The sequence below is a fragment of the Colletotrichum spaethianum genome, assembly GCF_022836535.1.
Source record: "Colletotrichum spaethianum MAFF 239500 DNA, contig03, whole genome shotgun sequence".
In the NCBI taxonomy this organism is placed as follows: domain Eukaryota; kingdom Fungi; phylum Ascomycota; class Sordariomycetes; order Glomerellales; family Glomerellaceae; genus Colletotrichum; species Colletotrichum spaethianum.
This window is the reverse complement of record NW_026054773.1, coordinates 1858035-1872785: the sequence shown is the minus strand read 5'-3', so window position 1 is coordinate 1872785 and position 14751 is coordinate 1858035. Positions and strand designations below refer to the sequence as shown.

At 56.9% G+C, this 14751-nt stretch overlaps 7 protein-coding genes across 7 annotated transcripts; 3 read left to right on the top strand and 4 right to left on the bottom strand.

The window, feature by feature from the left end:
- Positions 1-1706: 1706 nt before the first annotated feature.
- ColSpa_02022 (efflux pump fus6) lies at positions 1707-3451 on the top strand (the record flags this gene model as incomplete). Its single annotated transcript, XM_049268234.1, has 2 exons — positions 1707-2670; positions 2772-3451. 2 exons carry the CDS (start codon positions 1707-1709, stop codon positions 3449-3451), a joined length of 1644 nt encoding a protein of 547 aa, XP_049124191.1.
- A 699-nt stretch (positions 3452-4150) lies between these two features.
- On the top strand, positions 4151-4921 carry ColSpa_02021 (uncharacterized protein; the record flags this gene model as incomplete). Its single annotated transcript, XM_049268233.1, has 1 exon — positions 4151-4921. One exon carries the CDS (start codon positions 4151-4153, stop codon positions 4919-4921), a length of 771 nt encoding a protein of 256 aa, XP_049124190.1.
- Positions 4922-5393: 472 nt separating this feature from the next.
- On the bottom strand, positions 5394-7295 carry ColSpa_02020 (levanase; the record flags this gene model as incomplete). Its single annotated transcript, XM_049268232.1, has 1 exon — positions 5394-7295. One exon carries the CDS (start codon positions 7293-7295, stop codon positions 5394-5396), a length of 1902 nt encoding a protein of 633 aa, XP_049124189.1.
- A 223-nt stretch (positions 7296-7518) lies between these two features.
- Positions 7519-9558, bottom strand: ColSpa_02019 (uncharacterized protein; the record flags this gene model as incomplete). The annotated part of the gene is made up of 3 exons (XM_049268231.1): positions 7519-9143; positions 9203-9290; positions 9382-9558. 3 exons carry the CDS (start codon positions 9556-9558, stop codon positions 7519-7521), a joined length of 1890 nt encoding a protein of 629 aa, XP_049124188.1.
- Positions 9559-10290: 732 nt separating this feature from the next.
- ColSpa_02018 (uncharacterized protein) lies at positions 10291-10541 on the top strand (the record flags this gene model as incomplete). Its single annotated transcript, XM_049268230.1, has 2 exons — positions 10291-10458; positions 10524-10541. The coding sequence occupies 2 exons, from the start codon at positions 10291-10293 to the stop codon at positions 10539-10541; spliced, it is 186 nt and encodes a 61-aa protein (XP_049124187.1).
- Positions 10542-11992: 1451 nt separating this feature from the next.
- On the bottom strand, positions 11993-12590 carry ColSpa_02017 (monooxygenase hypC; the record flags this gene model as incomplete). The annotated part of the gene is made up of 2 exons (XM_049268229.1): positions 11993-12414; positions 12521-12590. The coding sequence occupies 2 exons, from the start codon at positions 12588-12590 to the stop codon at positions 11993-11995; spliced, it is 492 nt and encodes a 163-aa protein (XP_049124186.1).
- A 602-nt stretch (positions 12591-13192) lies between these two features.
- On the bottom strand, positions 13193-13864 carry ColSpa_02016 (putative N-acetyltransferase p20; the record flags this gene model as incomplete). Its single annotated transcript, XM_049268228.1, has 1 exon — positions 13193-13864. The coding sequence occupies one exon, from the start codon at positions 13862-13864 to the stop codon at positions 13193-13195; it is 672 nt and encodes a 223-aa protein (XP_049124185.1).
- Between the last annotated feature and the right edge of the window lie 887 nt (positions 13865-14751).

Below are 14751 nucleotides of genomic sequence, written 5' to 3'. Positions count from 1 at the left end.
AGGCTCTTTGAGGACAAGGTTCCCCCTTGGTTCGATCAGTTGAGAATAATGCCCCAATACTGCAAGGCATTTCTCAACTTCGGAAGGTAAACCACTGCACTTTGACGCCATAGCTCGCTCGAGCGCATTTGGTTTTCTCATATGTTGGCGTGACTACAATTGATATACCGACAGGATTGTACGTAGCATTCGATGTAGATATCCCTGGCCTCGACGGCGTGTTCGGTGGACGCCTCCAAGGTTGGCGTTTCCACAGGACTGGTACTGGAGTTAGCTTTGGAACGCTCGGTCCAAACCCACTTGGCATTGGAAACCTCAGGACACATCCCTCTGTTGTAATCCCAGTCTTTGATCTGTTGAGCCAATCGCTTTGTACGAAAAAGACCGAGTCGAGGATAAGATGGCCCCAGTCGCTGACAACCTAAGGTCATACAATATGGCGCCGCTGAGTGCGAGATGCGGATGACTGCCGAGTACAAATCTTCTCCCTCTTGCATCGCTTTCGTTGGCCCTTTTGTTCTTGAGTGTCATATGTTTACCCGGATTACCAGGTACCCAAGATGGAGTGACGAGAAGGAAAAGGGCCAAGAGGGGATGAGATTTGAAATTCTTTTCTCTATACTGGAATCTGGTACAAGTGTAGCAGTTTGAGAGACGAATCAAAGTCAAGTACTTTCTCATGCTGACAGAACAACCCGGGTGGCTCGTTCTGATGCGGGGCGGCATCACCTAAATTCGATCTTGGCTGGAGCACATGGCAACGAACCTCACGAAGCTTTATGCTCATTCGGTTGAACATTCGGTTGTTGGCAGCTCACAAGAATCGACTCGTCAATGGCGTTTTTTCTTGTTTTTTTCTCTCGATATCCCAGCCGCCTTGGCTCTTAAGCCGCCGATTGTCTAACACACCTCTCTACTCGCTTAACTAGCGACAAGGTGGTCAATGCGCCCGATTATTCGGCCGGGTTAGTCTCCACAAGACCCCGAATCGCAGGCCCGTCAGCCCGCTTCGTTCGGTATAACACTTCGTCCGATCGGTCCGCTGGACCTCGACTATCACCAGCTCAACGTAGGAATTTGTCTGCCCGAAGCCAGCTCATCCACCATTGCCCGCGCTTACCCCGACTGTGCTGACAATTGAAACGGACCATCTGACCATGCCTACGGACAGCAACACTTGAGAACACCACAGCGTCGCATCGGAGGAAGATACCGGCACAGATTCCATGGAGCTGGTGATTCATCGCTTCTGCAACTTTCAACCGACTCGGAGCTAATTAACAATACTATTCACCGAAATCCCCGACGCGGCGTAACAATGTTGATATGCGCTTCGGGGTGAAGATGATGGCTCACTGCGGCGCAGTCGTTGAGCGATAATGTCATCTTGAGCCGCTTTCACCCGGAAGCAGTGCCATGCTGCCATTCACTACCCCCACCTGGGGCGCCTTGACAGTGATGAGCTGCATGTTGGTATTCATCTTCCCAAATCGGGGCGGGCTGGGGTGCTGTGCTCCGTTTAGAGCTCCCTTCCTTCAGAAAAGACGTATAAGCCTTTCGTAGCCCGTCCGTCGCCTCACATCCTAGTCCAACCAGTCTATATTGACATCAACACTGCAGATGCATAGATACGTAACAAGAATTCAACCTCATACTCGGTCACATAAGCAACCAACACATCTCGACAGCCACCGCCTGTTTCCACGATGGCTACCAGGGGACCAGAACCACGGGGGCCACCAACAGTCACCCCCGAGAAACAAGAAACTCACGTCGAACAACATGGAAAAGACGTCTTCAAGCCTTCACGCGAGTTCATGCTCGCCTTCGCGGCACTCTGTACCATTGCCCTCGCTGTCGCTCTCGACGCTACGACCCTCTCCGTCGCCCTCCCGACAATGTCCCTGGCCCTCGGCGGCACTGCCCTCGAGGCCTTCTGGTCAGGCACTAGCTTCTTGTTAGCCAGCACCGTCCTGCAACCCACCATCGCTGGGCTCAGTAGCATATTTGGACGCAAACCCCTTGTCTACGCTTCGGCGCTCCTGTTCGTCGTGGGTTCCATCGTTGGCGCCGTCGCAAACAACTTCACTGTCGTGATCGCGGGCCGGACAATCCAGGGTATCGGCGGCGGCGGGATCCTCGCGCTCACAGAGGTCATCATCACCGACCTCGTCCCGCTCGCCGTCCGGGGCCAGTGGTTCTCGCTGCTTTCGGTCGTGTGGTCCGTCGGCACCGTCACGGGCCCCCTGATCGGCGCCGGCTTCGCGCAGAACGTGTCCTGGCGATGGATCTTTTGGATAAACCTCCCCATCACCGCTTTGGGCGTCGTCATGATATTCTTCTTCCTCAGACAGGTCAGCATCCCCGGCGAGGTCGGCGCCAAGCTCAAGAGGTTCGACTGGCTGGGCAGTTTTCTCTTCACGGCGGGCTCGACGAGCTTCCTGTTCGGCATCTCAACGGGCGGCGTCATGTACGAGTGGACCTCGTTCAGATGTCTGCTGCCGTTGATCCTGGGCGTCTTCATCATCGTCGGGTTTGGCTTCTGGGAGCTCAATTTTGCGAAGGAGCCTCTCATTGACAAGGGTATCTTCAACAACTGGACTATGATCGCCAACTACATCATGACAATCTTTCACGGCATGATCCTTTGGTCTATCCTCTACTTCCTCGGTAAGCCTTCTCGTGACTCCCTTTCAATTACTCTGACAACGGTTTGAGCTGACACCTCCCTAAAGTCCTTTACTACCAAGCCGTCAAAAACTATTCCGTAGTAATCTCCGCCGTCGCTGCCCTCCCAGAATCCCTCACGGTTGCCCCCGCCGCCATGGTCGTTGGTCTCATTGCCGGAGTCACGGGTCGATACCGCTGGTCCCTCTGGTCTGGCTGGGTCGTCACGACTCTCGGTGCCGGACTCATGTGCCTCATGCGGCCGTCCACCACCATTCCACAGTGGGTATGGCTCAATATACCTATTGGCATCGGCACGGGCATGCTGTTCCCCGCCATGGCACTCTCGATCCAGGCCGCCTGCGAGCCGGCGCTCAACGGGCAGGCCGCGGCGTTCTACTCGTTCCTCCGCACGTTTGGCCAGTCGGTCGGTGTCGCCGTCTCAGGCGTCATCTTCCAGAACGCGTTCCAGAAAAGACTGGCTCAAGTCCCGGCGCTCGCGGACGCGGCCGAGGAGTACTCGCGCGACGCCACCATTGTCGTGGAGGTCATAAAGCGGATGCCGGAAGGGGACGCAACGCGCGCGGAGCTGGTGGAGGCTTACTGCGATGCGCTGCGGGCGATCTGGATCAGTCTTATTGCGTTTGCGGGGTTCTGTATGCTCATCAGCATCACGGTCAAGAAGTACAGTTTGAATCAGGAGCATGTCACCAAGCAGAGGCTCGTGACGAGCGATGATACGAGTAGGGAGGACATCGAAAAGGGGAGCAAGGACGGACGTTGAGGTGGGATACCCTCGATCAGTAGAGGCAGATGACACCTTTAGAAAGCTCTAGATCTCTGACATTTTGAATCCCTCTCAATAGATTTGGAAATCAGGTATGGAATTTGGAATACTATATGTTCCAGAAAGACCAAGATGCCAAAGGAAATTTTAGTGTAGATGGTACAACAGTGTAAACGCAAACCACTTCACCTCTTGTATATGAATGTCCCGCCAAAGACTTTATCCGTGACCTCCTTTGAACGGACCTCCAAATCACGTCTACCAACACCCCTGAGCGAACTGGATATTCACATGCGGTTCGTACCTTCTCTTTCTTACGTAGATTACTGCCGCCGTTGGGTTCTTCTCTGCCACGCATTGCCTATCCCTCTACTCACTTACAACAACGCCGAAGCAACTCCCACCGATATAACTAATTCACGACTTGCAAAGCATTCACTATTCGAATGCGCTTAGCTTCTCTGCTTATCTCTCTGCGGTCAATGTCATCCTCTCCATGCACAAAACCCATCATCTATCTCGTGGAAAGATCGCTGACCGTTTCCAGACGAAGCCAGCCCCCGCGTATCTCAATAGCTTCACGTTCATTCATCGTACACAAGAACACTCCTTCTCAATAAATTCCAAAAGGGAAAGATCGAAAGGCCTAACAACCGAATTTGCTACCTAGCACAATCTCCGCTAACCGATAACAAAATGTGCCTCCGAATTTACCGACACTACACAGGCTGCGGCTGCCTCCTTGCAACCAGAGCCTCCCTCCGCGAGTGCCACCACGGCCCGACCTCACCCCTCTGCGGCCCACATCACACTATCGGCATCGTCACCCGCAAGGACGAGGAGTGTCGCTACCACGCCCGCCTTACCAAGCAGCAGCGACATGCGCCCGAACAGTCCCGCAAGCCGCGCTTTCGCATACCCTCTGGCCCGGGTGTCACACACAAGGAGATCGCGGCGGCGAAACTGGAGCATCTCCGCGGTCTCCACATGCAGGAGCGTCTCGACCGCTTCAAGGCCAAGGGACTCCAGGGCTCGTACCGAGGTGACCCCGCGCCGAAACCTAGAGGTGGCGCTGTGGTCTTTTCGAGGCAGTTCGATGGAACGGAGATTATGGGAAACCACCCCTATGAGATGACGGACTTCGGGGAGGGTGACGTGGCTCAGCAGAAGACACGGTGCCGCCTTCGTGACGAGTTTCTCACCATAATCCAGAAGGAGGGGCTCTTTGACCCGAGCGACCGGTTCCTGAGCTCCGCGTGGGATGACGACGACGATGTCTCTGCTGAGAGCAACGAGGCGGATCCCCATGCCATGGAGACGACTTCCTACAGCGAGGGAGCGGAGTCTATGGAGCCTTCAGAGGTGATGGAAGGAGGAAACGACGCGATGACTGCGGAGGACAACGCGATGGACGTTAACGAGACGGACGTTGCCCCCGATGGCGAGGGCGAGGAAGACTCCTCGTAGCGCGAGGATACCTATCCGCCCACAGGTGTCGAGTGGACTTCGAGGCTCAAGTACTTGACTGGCTTCCGTTCCACTCAACCGTCAGCCTCACTATGACTGGGATTGATTGATGCGGGCGGACGGAGTGGCTCAGGGGCCCATGATTGGAAAGGAGTCTTCTGATTTGGGTAGGCAGGTTGTTTGGGTCAAGCCCTATTCATTGCAAGAATCATCTTCGATAACCCTCTATATTATGGTCGTTGGATTCCATCTAACAATGTGTTTCCCATACCCAACTGTCAATCTTATGTGCACGTACCCGACTTCCAGAGCCTATAGTTGAAAGATTAAGGTGTTATACAGAATCGGAAACCTAGTGATCATCATATCCTACGATACGTTTGAAATTCAGGATCAAGGCCCCAGGCTTATGCCATCACATGTTCATTTCTCGTGCGCAAATCATTATGTGCAACCTCTCCTGCTGTAGCGTCTAGTACCCCGTCCACCAAGTGTAGTTGTTCGTCTGCTCGGGGGAATCCCAGACCAAGGGAACGCTGGTATCGTCCGGCCTCTCGGGCCACGCCTTGGCCAGGCCGGCCCAGACCCTGACGTCCTTCCACGTCGCCGCGTCGCCGGCGAAGAAGCCGAGGCCGGTGCTGTCGTTGCGCGAGGGGTAGATGCGCGCCGTCAGCGCGAAGCGCTCATTGACCCAGATCTCGAGCAGGGAACCGTCGAGGACGATGTGGAAATCGAGGTCCTCCGTGGCAGCGGCGCCGTCACCGGCCTCACCGCGGATCTTGTAGGGCTCAAAGTGGCCGACGAAGCTCGCCTTGTTGAAGTTTTTGAGCAGGCTGCTGTGGCTGCGGAGGACGCCGATCTGCGAGGTGGACGGGTCGAAGGCGATGGTGGTATACTCGGCCCTGTCGGGGCTCTGGCCGACGATGATGCCGGCCCGCCCTCTGAAGTCGCTGAGAGTCGCCGTCAGCTCGTAGGAGGTACCCATGTTAGCGGAAACGGACATGTTGGCGTCGACGAGCTTACCGACCTGGAAGTCGTAGGTCTTGGTGCCCTTGCGAAGAAGCTGAATGACATCCGGAAGGGGGCGGATGCCGAGGGTCTGCGCGACGGTGCCATTGCAGCTCTCGATACAAAAGTTGCCGTCTTGTTGGGTGCCGCAATTATGTACGCCTGTGGTCTCCTTGACATACAGCTCCATGGGCAGGTTGAAAGATCCCCTGTAGCCAAACTGCTTAGAAGTATTGAAGGCGTAGTCGGGCAGAAAGTCTTCGTTGGCCCACCCCCACACGATGCGCCGGGCGTGGTTGTCGGTCCAAGTAGCCTGTGCGTAGGACATACCCCAGTCTAATGCGGTGCCAGAGTTGGGAGTGAACTCGACAGAGCCGTTATCACGGCGCGCAACGTCTCCACGGTTCCAGAGAGCCCATTTGCTCCTCCAATGCTGATTGGTCTCACCGCCGTCGCTACCTACGAGAACGAACCAGGCCTTCTCCTCGCCAGCGGGGAGGTTAAAGAAGTTGCCGACCTCAAACGTGTAACCGTAGGACCCAGTAACGTCAGGGTTGCCAAGGGACGAGTTGGCAACAGGCTCCCACAGGGCGCCAAGGAAAGCCCATTGAGTCAGGTTGGAGGCGGGCGCGGTATAGAGCGGCACCCGAGGCCCGATATAGCCGGAGCTTGAGGCGCCGGTCTTGAGACCGGAGCCGAGGACCATGTAGTAGTGAGGCTCGCTGACCTGGAGAAGGCTGTCAAGCTCCGTCGAGGGAAAGAAGTTGGGGTCTCTCCATCCGGTAACATTCCAACCCTTGGGGGGGTCAGAAATAACAGTGCCGACCTCCTCCCACGTGTGGCCACCATCAGTAGAGGTGTATAAGGCCTGTACCTCACCACCGGCAGAATACGGCTGATTCCAGTTAACCGGTAAGGCGTGGATACCGGTGCTGAAAGTCAGCAGGGTGCCGTCGTTGACGCCCTTCACGTTGACCGGCTGGGTCGTGCCGGTGAACTGCGAGAGAGGACCGGCGGCGTACTTGCCAGAGGCGAGGGAAAGGCGCGGGTCGTCAGTCCAGTGAAACAGGTCCTTAGAGACCGCATGCCCCCAGGAGACGTTGCCCCAGTCCACGTGGTTGGGATGGAACTGGTAGTGCAAGTGATACGTCTCGGTTGCCGCATCATATACCGCGCCGCAAGCGTCGTTCATCCAGCTGTGCGGCGAGAGGAAGTGAGAGCGAGGCCTCCAGCGGGTGAAGAGGGAGCTGTTACCGGCCGTAGCGAGATATTCGGCCGTCAGAGTTGCGGTCGCAGATACAGGCGCCGCGATGGCTGCGAGGGAAGCAACCACCGTGAGGACGGCACCGCCCTCGAAAACTGGCATGCTGTGTGATGTATGCTAGTGAACACGCGACTTGACCTATGAAAAAAACCCATGGACGCACACACGCGATCGAGTGCAGGCTCACGTCAAGTCTGCAAAGGGCGGGGTAGAGCCTGTTTAGGTATATGCGATGTCGTTAGAGTTTAACACTGATCAATAAGTTTAATCCATTCAAAGTCGCTCCAAATCGCCCGCTACACCTGATACGCCGCCCATGATGAAGTTAGTTCCGAATCGGTCCAGTTGGGTATTGTCGTCCTCCAACTCCAGAGATTACCGGGCTGGTCCCGCGCTCTTTCCACCGCTTCCTATCATCCCTGACCTCACGATCACGAGGGACCCATGAGGCCTCGCCCCTTCCTCGCATACGGTCCACGTCGGCGTGGCTGCTTGTTCGGCGCTGTGCCTCGGGCCGTACCAAATGTCGCTCCCTCCGTCTACGCGCTTCAATGTCCTCTTCCCTCTCCCAGTTCACGACGCGCTCCCGGTCTCTTTCACGTTCCAAGTCCCTGTCCCTGTCTCTGTCCCGGTCCCGGTCGCGTCTGCGGTCTCGGTCTCGACCACGGTCTCTTTCACGCGCCCTCTCCCTCTCCCTCTGCTCTCTCTCTTCCATCTCTCTACGTTCCCGAGCTTTAAAACGACGCCGTCGCTCATCTTCTTCGGAATCCGACCCTCCTGAGTCCTCGGAAGCGATGTCAGGCCAACTGCGGTTGAGTTTGGAAGATGGCAGGTGTTCCCGGCTACGGCGCAAAGGCAGATCGCTTCGGCGGCCAGAGGTGCTTCGATGACGTTCCGGCGACCGGCCGTTGGGAAGGATTGATGACACCTTCTCAGTAATCTTGTCCCTCAGACCCTCTACGATCGGTATACTGCGACGACGCGCGTCGTCTGGCCTCAGATCGGCACGGTGAATGCGAGCTCCTGGAGGCGGACCATGTGGCGCCGGTGGCGGCTGGGGCCCCGACTGTGGACCCATGCGCCGGAAGCCCGGGGGCGGCGGCTCATTAGAATGATGCGTGTGGGGCCTCCGTTTGGTTCGCGGACTCGCGGGTTCGTCGGCATCAGACGTCGAGGACGACGAGTAGTGTCGTGGCTGGCTATGCCTGCGAGGCTGCGTGGGAGGTCTGTTGGGATGCAAGTTCAGGTTCTCGGAGGCGGCGTGCATGGCATCATGTGGAGGAGATGGGTAGTCCGAGAAGCTACGGCGTCGACGATCGTCTGGCGAGTTTTGTCCCCGGAAACGATCTTGCTCGGGACTCCGAGGGATGTTTAGACGCGAAGGGGGGTACCTATTCGCAGCATGCCCTGGGACATGGCTGTAAGCTACAGGAGGCCGGGTCGGTGGGGCGAAATAGTCTGCTTGCGGGCCCCGAGGAGGAGGCGAAGGCTTGGCCGATGCCTTTGGGTAGGGATTGCGAACGTGTACATAGGTTGCCTTGACTCTCGGTTCATCTCTTTCTACTGGGCGGCTGGTTGCAGTCTTGGGAGATGCAGGTTCGTCTTTCGGTGCTGCCGCCTTCCTCAACTTTTCGGCGCACTCCTTGTGCCATTTCTCTATTCCGGCATCCGGCTGGCTAGGGAGAGCTTCCGCGGGCAGGTCTGGAGGAAAAGGCTCGCCCGTTTCGGGATGCTTCAGGTTCCAGGTCCTAACGGCTTGCTGGATGAAGGGAACATGCTCCTCAGGGCTCAACAGGATCTCTATCGACTCCCACCGAACGAAACCACGCAGTGTCAGGGCCGGAACGGAAGGGGCGTCGAAATCGTTGTCGGAGGGTTGCATGGAGTGTTGACAGCCCGTAACCTGCCAGATGTAGGATATGGCGGGGTAGGGCATGTCGATGAAGAGGGCTATGATGACAGGTCGTCAGCACGGAATGCATGGCGGGGGCCGACGGGGGTCTGCGTACAATCATAATCACCACCAACGGCCTTGTAAAAGGCGGCCAGCTTCTGAGGGGTCAAGGCTAGGACATGTTTGTCGCCAATGTCGGTGATCTAGAGATTTGGTGGGGTTGTCAGTGGTTGTCCGGGCAGAATAGGTAGGCGGAAGCGGGATGTGCGAAGACAGGGACGGCGGCAGACGTACAATGTGGAGGGCGATGGCGCGCAGGAGGGAGTCGAAGATGGGTGTCGGTGCCTTGTCCGGACTGAACAAGTAACCATAGAAATTCGGGGATTTCGGGTCGGAAGGTTGAGTCTGAGGTTGGGGTTGTGGTTGAGCAGAGGACTCTTTCGAGTCGGCCTCTGCGGTCGCCGTCGCCATTCGGGGCCGAAGTCTACATCAAACGGTGTGTTTTTGTGGGCAGGAAGGTCCCGGGAAGAAAGTGTGGAGATCGGATGGGATGGAGAAATATAACGGGTTGTGGCGTGTGCTGACCGGCAAAAGGACGTATCGCGCGGCCGGTGTCGACTTGGCGAGGAATGCGACGAGCAAGAGCAACGTCGAAAGTCGGACGTTCGAGTTGAAAGGCAGAGCGCAAGCGGCCGTTGAAACGAGACGTTATGTCGTGTAGCCCACGGGTTCAAATCGCTAGCGTTGGGACGCAAACGAGACGTCGTGCTGGGGAGGGGGCATCAACAGGTACTAATAATAATCTAGGGTATCTTGGGTGCGGGCCGGCGCCATAACATCATCATACGAGACAAGATGTAAGGCAGAAGTAGGCTGAAGCCAAGCCGTGAGTCAAGGCCGGATGGATACGTGAGCGAGAGGGCGCGCCACGGAGGAGAGGGTGCGCGCGAGGAGACGGCGTGCGGATGATATGTCTCTGGGTGGGTGGGTGTGAAGAGCGACAGGACGGATGAGTGAGTGAGAGGGAGACGAGAGTAATGAGGATGCGACTGGTCGACGAGAGCTAGGCGGGCAGGGAGCTGGTGATGATGTAACTAAAGTACTCGGACTACAGCTTCAGGCAGGCAGGGTACCTGCGCCTTGTTGTTTGGACGACCTGGAGGTTGGAGGGGCCGGAGACGTGGCCGAGGACTTGGACGCACGATGGACTCTTTTGGTGTGGAGGAGTTCCTGTCGGGCAGAACCGAGCAGTGGGAGAGCAGCAGCACCTTTGCCTTCACTCTCACTTTCACTCTCACTCTCACCCTTCTCTCTTACACCTGGACCAGCAGCAGCCCCGTGCAGGATGCAAGGCGGGCAGGGCAGTGGCAGGTAAGAATAGCGATCAAACAGGGAAAACGTTTGGCTGTTGGGCTGACACGTGCACCCTGGCGCAGATTCCCTGGCGGAAATAACTGGGCCAGGAGTTGCATGCCTATAGGTACCTCAGCCTGCGCTGCATCCGCACACAATCTACAAGTACTTCGAGATGCCTCTCTCGTCTTCCACTCAACCCAAGCCCTTTTTCCATGGCAATCTGACTCCTCCTTCAATCGCCTTGAATATCACCGCTTCCCCCCTCTGGCTTGCATGCGGCATGTTCACCGGCTCTCGGCCTGCCCGACATTTGATTGTTATTGTCTTGGGTTCTGACTGTTAGACGCGAAATGCACCTCGACTTTTGACTGACTACAGGTACCTCCGATCGATGAACAGGAAACCTGATGCGGTCCCGGTCCACATGGACATTGACTTTTAACACTTTTACAATCAGGCTGGGCCGCCAAAAAAACAAAAACAAAAAAGACCCAGAGATGCGGATGACCAAAGATGCCCGTCGAAGACGATGGATGCCCTGCCTAGCCCAGCCAACCCCGGGATGCAGCCTGAAAGTATGCCCAGGTGAGTCCATCTGCTGGAGACGGGCTGCCGCGATGTGCCTTGTTGCGGAGGCTGGTGGCCGCTCAGCCGCCATGACGGAGACTCTGCCTCCTGGGCGCAAGGACACTGCAAGGTGCGAGAGACCGGCCCTAACAACGCATCCTTTGCTGAGGCAGCCCGACCGAACCGACAGGCCGTCGTCTTGTCTGCGCACTGGCACCGGGAACCCCCAAAGGACCAGCTCGCCGGTGATCCAGAGGGATCAACGCTGGACGAAAAACCCGAACTCTGCTCATCTCGTCACTCCCCGGTGGGTGCCCCCGGCTCTCCCACCACCGGCAAACTCGAGAGAACAATCTTTTCAACTCACGACAGTGTCGCCCGTAGCCTCTGAGCCATGGCCTTCGGTTCCACGGCAGGCGGCAACCCGGTAGCCACCAAGACAAAACACCAAAGATCCGGCACCGAGATGCACCCAAGCTTTCCGCGACTCTCGCCTCATTCTCGCCCCCAGAGACAATGCTAGCTACCGGGTGCTGATCCGCGGCGGCGCGTCGCACACCCTGCCCGACATACCACAGCACTCCTGCTTGTGGTCTACTTTGGTAACCCCGCGTGTCCGTCTCATCCTGAACGCTGTGGCATCTGCGTATGATGCAGTCGCAGCCAAGGGTTTGGGACAGGCCAATCTGGCGGTGAGCGGATGAGCAGAGATTGGCGAGTAAGGCTTGCAAGGACCTGCTGCTGTACATTGCGCCTCGCGTGTACCATCTTTACCGTTTGGTGATGCTATGCTACATTACATACAACGATAACCACCAATGCTGTCCTCGCGTTGCCGCACTGGCCTCAACGGGCCATCTCGCTGGCTCTCCTCCAGTGCTATCTTTATCTTACATGAATCTACCTCTGTGCCATAGCCATGGTTCACCGTCCATACGGCGACGATCAATACTGCATCAAGGGGGCCAGACCTGCCGGGTGCTCATTGGGAAACCGCATACCAAAGCCCAACGCCGGCGCCGGCAAGGGAGAAGAGGCTCCTTACGAAGTTGAGCGCCCGCCACCTCGTCAGCAGCTCCGTTGTCTCGGAAGATCCAAGCGTCTTGACACCCTGTGCACCGGCCATGAGTGCGCTGTTCGTCGGCGACATGAAGATGAGGGTGAACGGCACGATGGCGAGGCCCAGGGCGGCGGCGGTGGCGTACGGCTTCCACGCAACGCCCTGGCTACGGCGGTCATACGCCGAGTAGGCCAACGTCAGAAAGGTGACGAGCGCTACTTTGGGACCGGTCGACGCGCCGCTCAAAAAAATGTGTTGCCACTGCCTCAGTGCATGCGCTGGTTCCGAGCCGGCGCTCGGGAGGATGGCGGGGACGCTGAACATGGACAATGATGCCGTTGCACCTGGACCAAAGAGTCAGCAACCGACTGACGTTGGTTCCCCCTCCAAAAAAAAAATCAAAAAAAAAAAATGCCCGCGAGAAGCGCTAGAGTGAGGGAGCCTGCTTACCAGCCCACCAGGCACATCCCAAGATGCCGGTCGCAGTCGCAATTGTGTTGGTCAACCCGAGTTGCGACATGTTGGGCTCGACGAGGAGTTGGGCGAGTGAGTTGCGATTGTATGCGTGTTGTTTTGCTTGTGCGTGGGTGTTGAGTCGCTAGTGCTGGCTGGCTTACACAAATGCCAAGATTGGTCTCAGAGTTTGTTGATTGTTCCTTTTCCGGATGACAGTTCTTCAACGGCATGCAATCAAGCGAGGGTTTGGGACGGTTTTCTTCTCATTTATGCTCAGTGTTCGTTTCGCAGACAGCGGCGGTTGCTTTCGCCGACCAGATCGGGGGAACGGCGGACGATGCAAAATGTCCGAATGCTCTGTTGCTATCGTCTGCCCCGGACCTGACGGCACCACTTGCACCGTACCGCCTTAACCGTTGAACCGCTCAGGGAGCTGTTTGAATTGTCGAAAAGACTGAGCATGGTTCTGCCTGATACCACTGTGCTTATCTTGTCCCCCAATGCCTAGGGCTACGTTTGGCTGAAGGAACCGGTCGACAAAGGTCCGGAGACCGTTGAAGCTTTCAAAGCTCGAAAAGTCCGGGTTAGGCCGCTGTTACAACAACACATGATTTGGCGATCCTCCTTGCCCCTCATCCAACTGCAACAACAACAACATCGTCTTGACTATTGCTTCGGGCGTCTGATGCCGTGACCGACGAGTATCGTCTCTTTCCCTCCCTCTTCGCCTGGTTCTCTCCACACATTGAGCTTCTCGAACCCCCACTTGGCCAGGATCTTCTGGCTGGCAACGTTGTCCGGCTCCGTGACGGCGGTGATGATCTCGTCCACCACCTCCCCATCCCGGTGCCCCTTGACGGTGGACTTGTCGACGCTGACCTCGCGCTCCGAGCGGGGCAGAGCCCACCAGGCACCGAGGAAGGCCTTGACGAACTCGGTCGCGTATCCGCTGCCCCAGTAGTCCTTGAGGAGCATGTACCCGATCTCGGGCCAGCCCAGCTCGCCGCCGCTGGGCTTCTTGCAGCCGCCGAGGCCAATCCACTCGCCCGTCGACCGCAGGCAGATGGCGAAGTCGTAGTTGTCGGCGTCATTGGGCGGCAGGATCTGTGCTAGCTTGGTCCGCGTCTCCTCCAGGTCGGCGTCGACCCGGCCGGCAGCAGACCACCTCATGACCTCTGGTTGCGTGCGAAGGACATGCAGCGGTTGCAGATCATGTGAAGAGAGGGGCCTCAGAATGAGACGCTCGGTGACGACGGGTTGTCGCGAGGCGTGAGGCGGTAGAGGTATCGTTGGTAGTGTGGTTTTCACCGTCACGAAGTCGAGAGGTTGGACGTCCATCTTCTTTTGTTTCCCTTCGTCTTTCTTCTCTAAATTGTACTCTTCCGTACACTGGTGAGTTGTATGAGTTTGTCACAGTTCCAGAGGCAAAAATAATTTCCGCACAATGTTATATCTAGTTTCGAGATTGAGTCATCCCATTGTACAAACCCCATAACGCTTATGACTGCTTAGTGAGGGCCTCGGCGCTATCACTAATTGAGTAGAGCCTCTCGAGGCCCCTTCAGCGAAGACGAGACTCGAGCAAGGCTCCGCTGTTGTTGAGTCTTACGGAGGACTGCCGAGTGCCGGCGACATATGGTGGTCTGCCCTTTCATCCCGCCCGCGCAAACCTTGCTGTGCTGCCCCCCCCCCCAAACAAGCCTCAGCTGTCTCGCCGGCCGGAACCGACAAACGCCTTACGATTGGGGCCACCGACAGTCGCGGGGTCACAGACGTTTGGAGACGGCCCTTGGCACAGCAGCAAGCTGAGGGAGCCACGGCCGGACCCTCCGCGGACTGCATCTTCTTTTGTGCATCTCTGGTTTTTCTTTAAGGTTTCCACCCGGGCTGAGGTGGGGAGGGTTGCGGCGATGTGCCCCCTTAGGAATTTTCACTTCTGAATGCAGATCTCAGACCACCATCCCTAACCAGCCTCTTGGGGGGGCTTTCACAGCCCACCTAGAACACCCCCAAGGACACCCCCCGATCTATTCGTCTTGTCTCACCCTGTTCGCGCCAAGCATTGTCTAGAACGTCGAGAGGGAAAGTTAAGCCTCCAGACTGTTTCTAAGCCGTCATCGGTCCAAGTCGTCCTTTTATTTCAATCATCGCATCACAAGGCAGTCCCCTTGCCAACCTACCATCTCGATGCCTTGTGCCGACATCAGCCGGGCTTACCTGGAGTG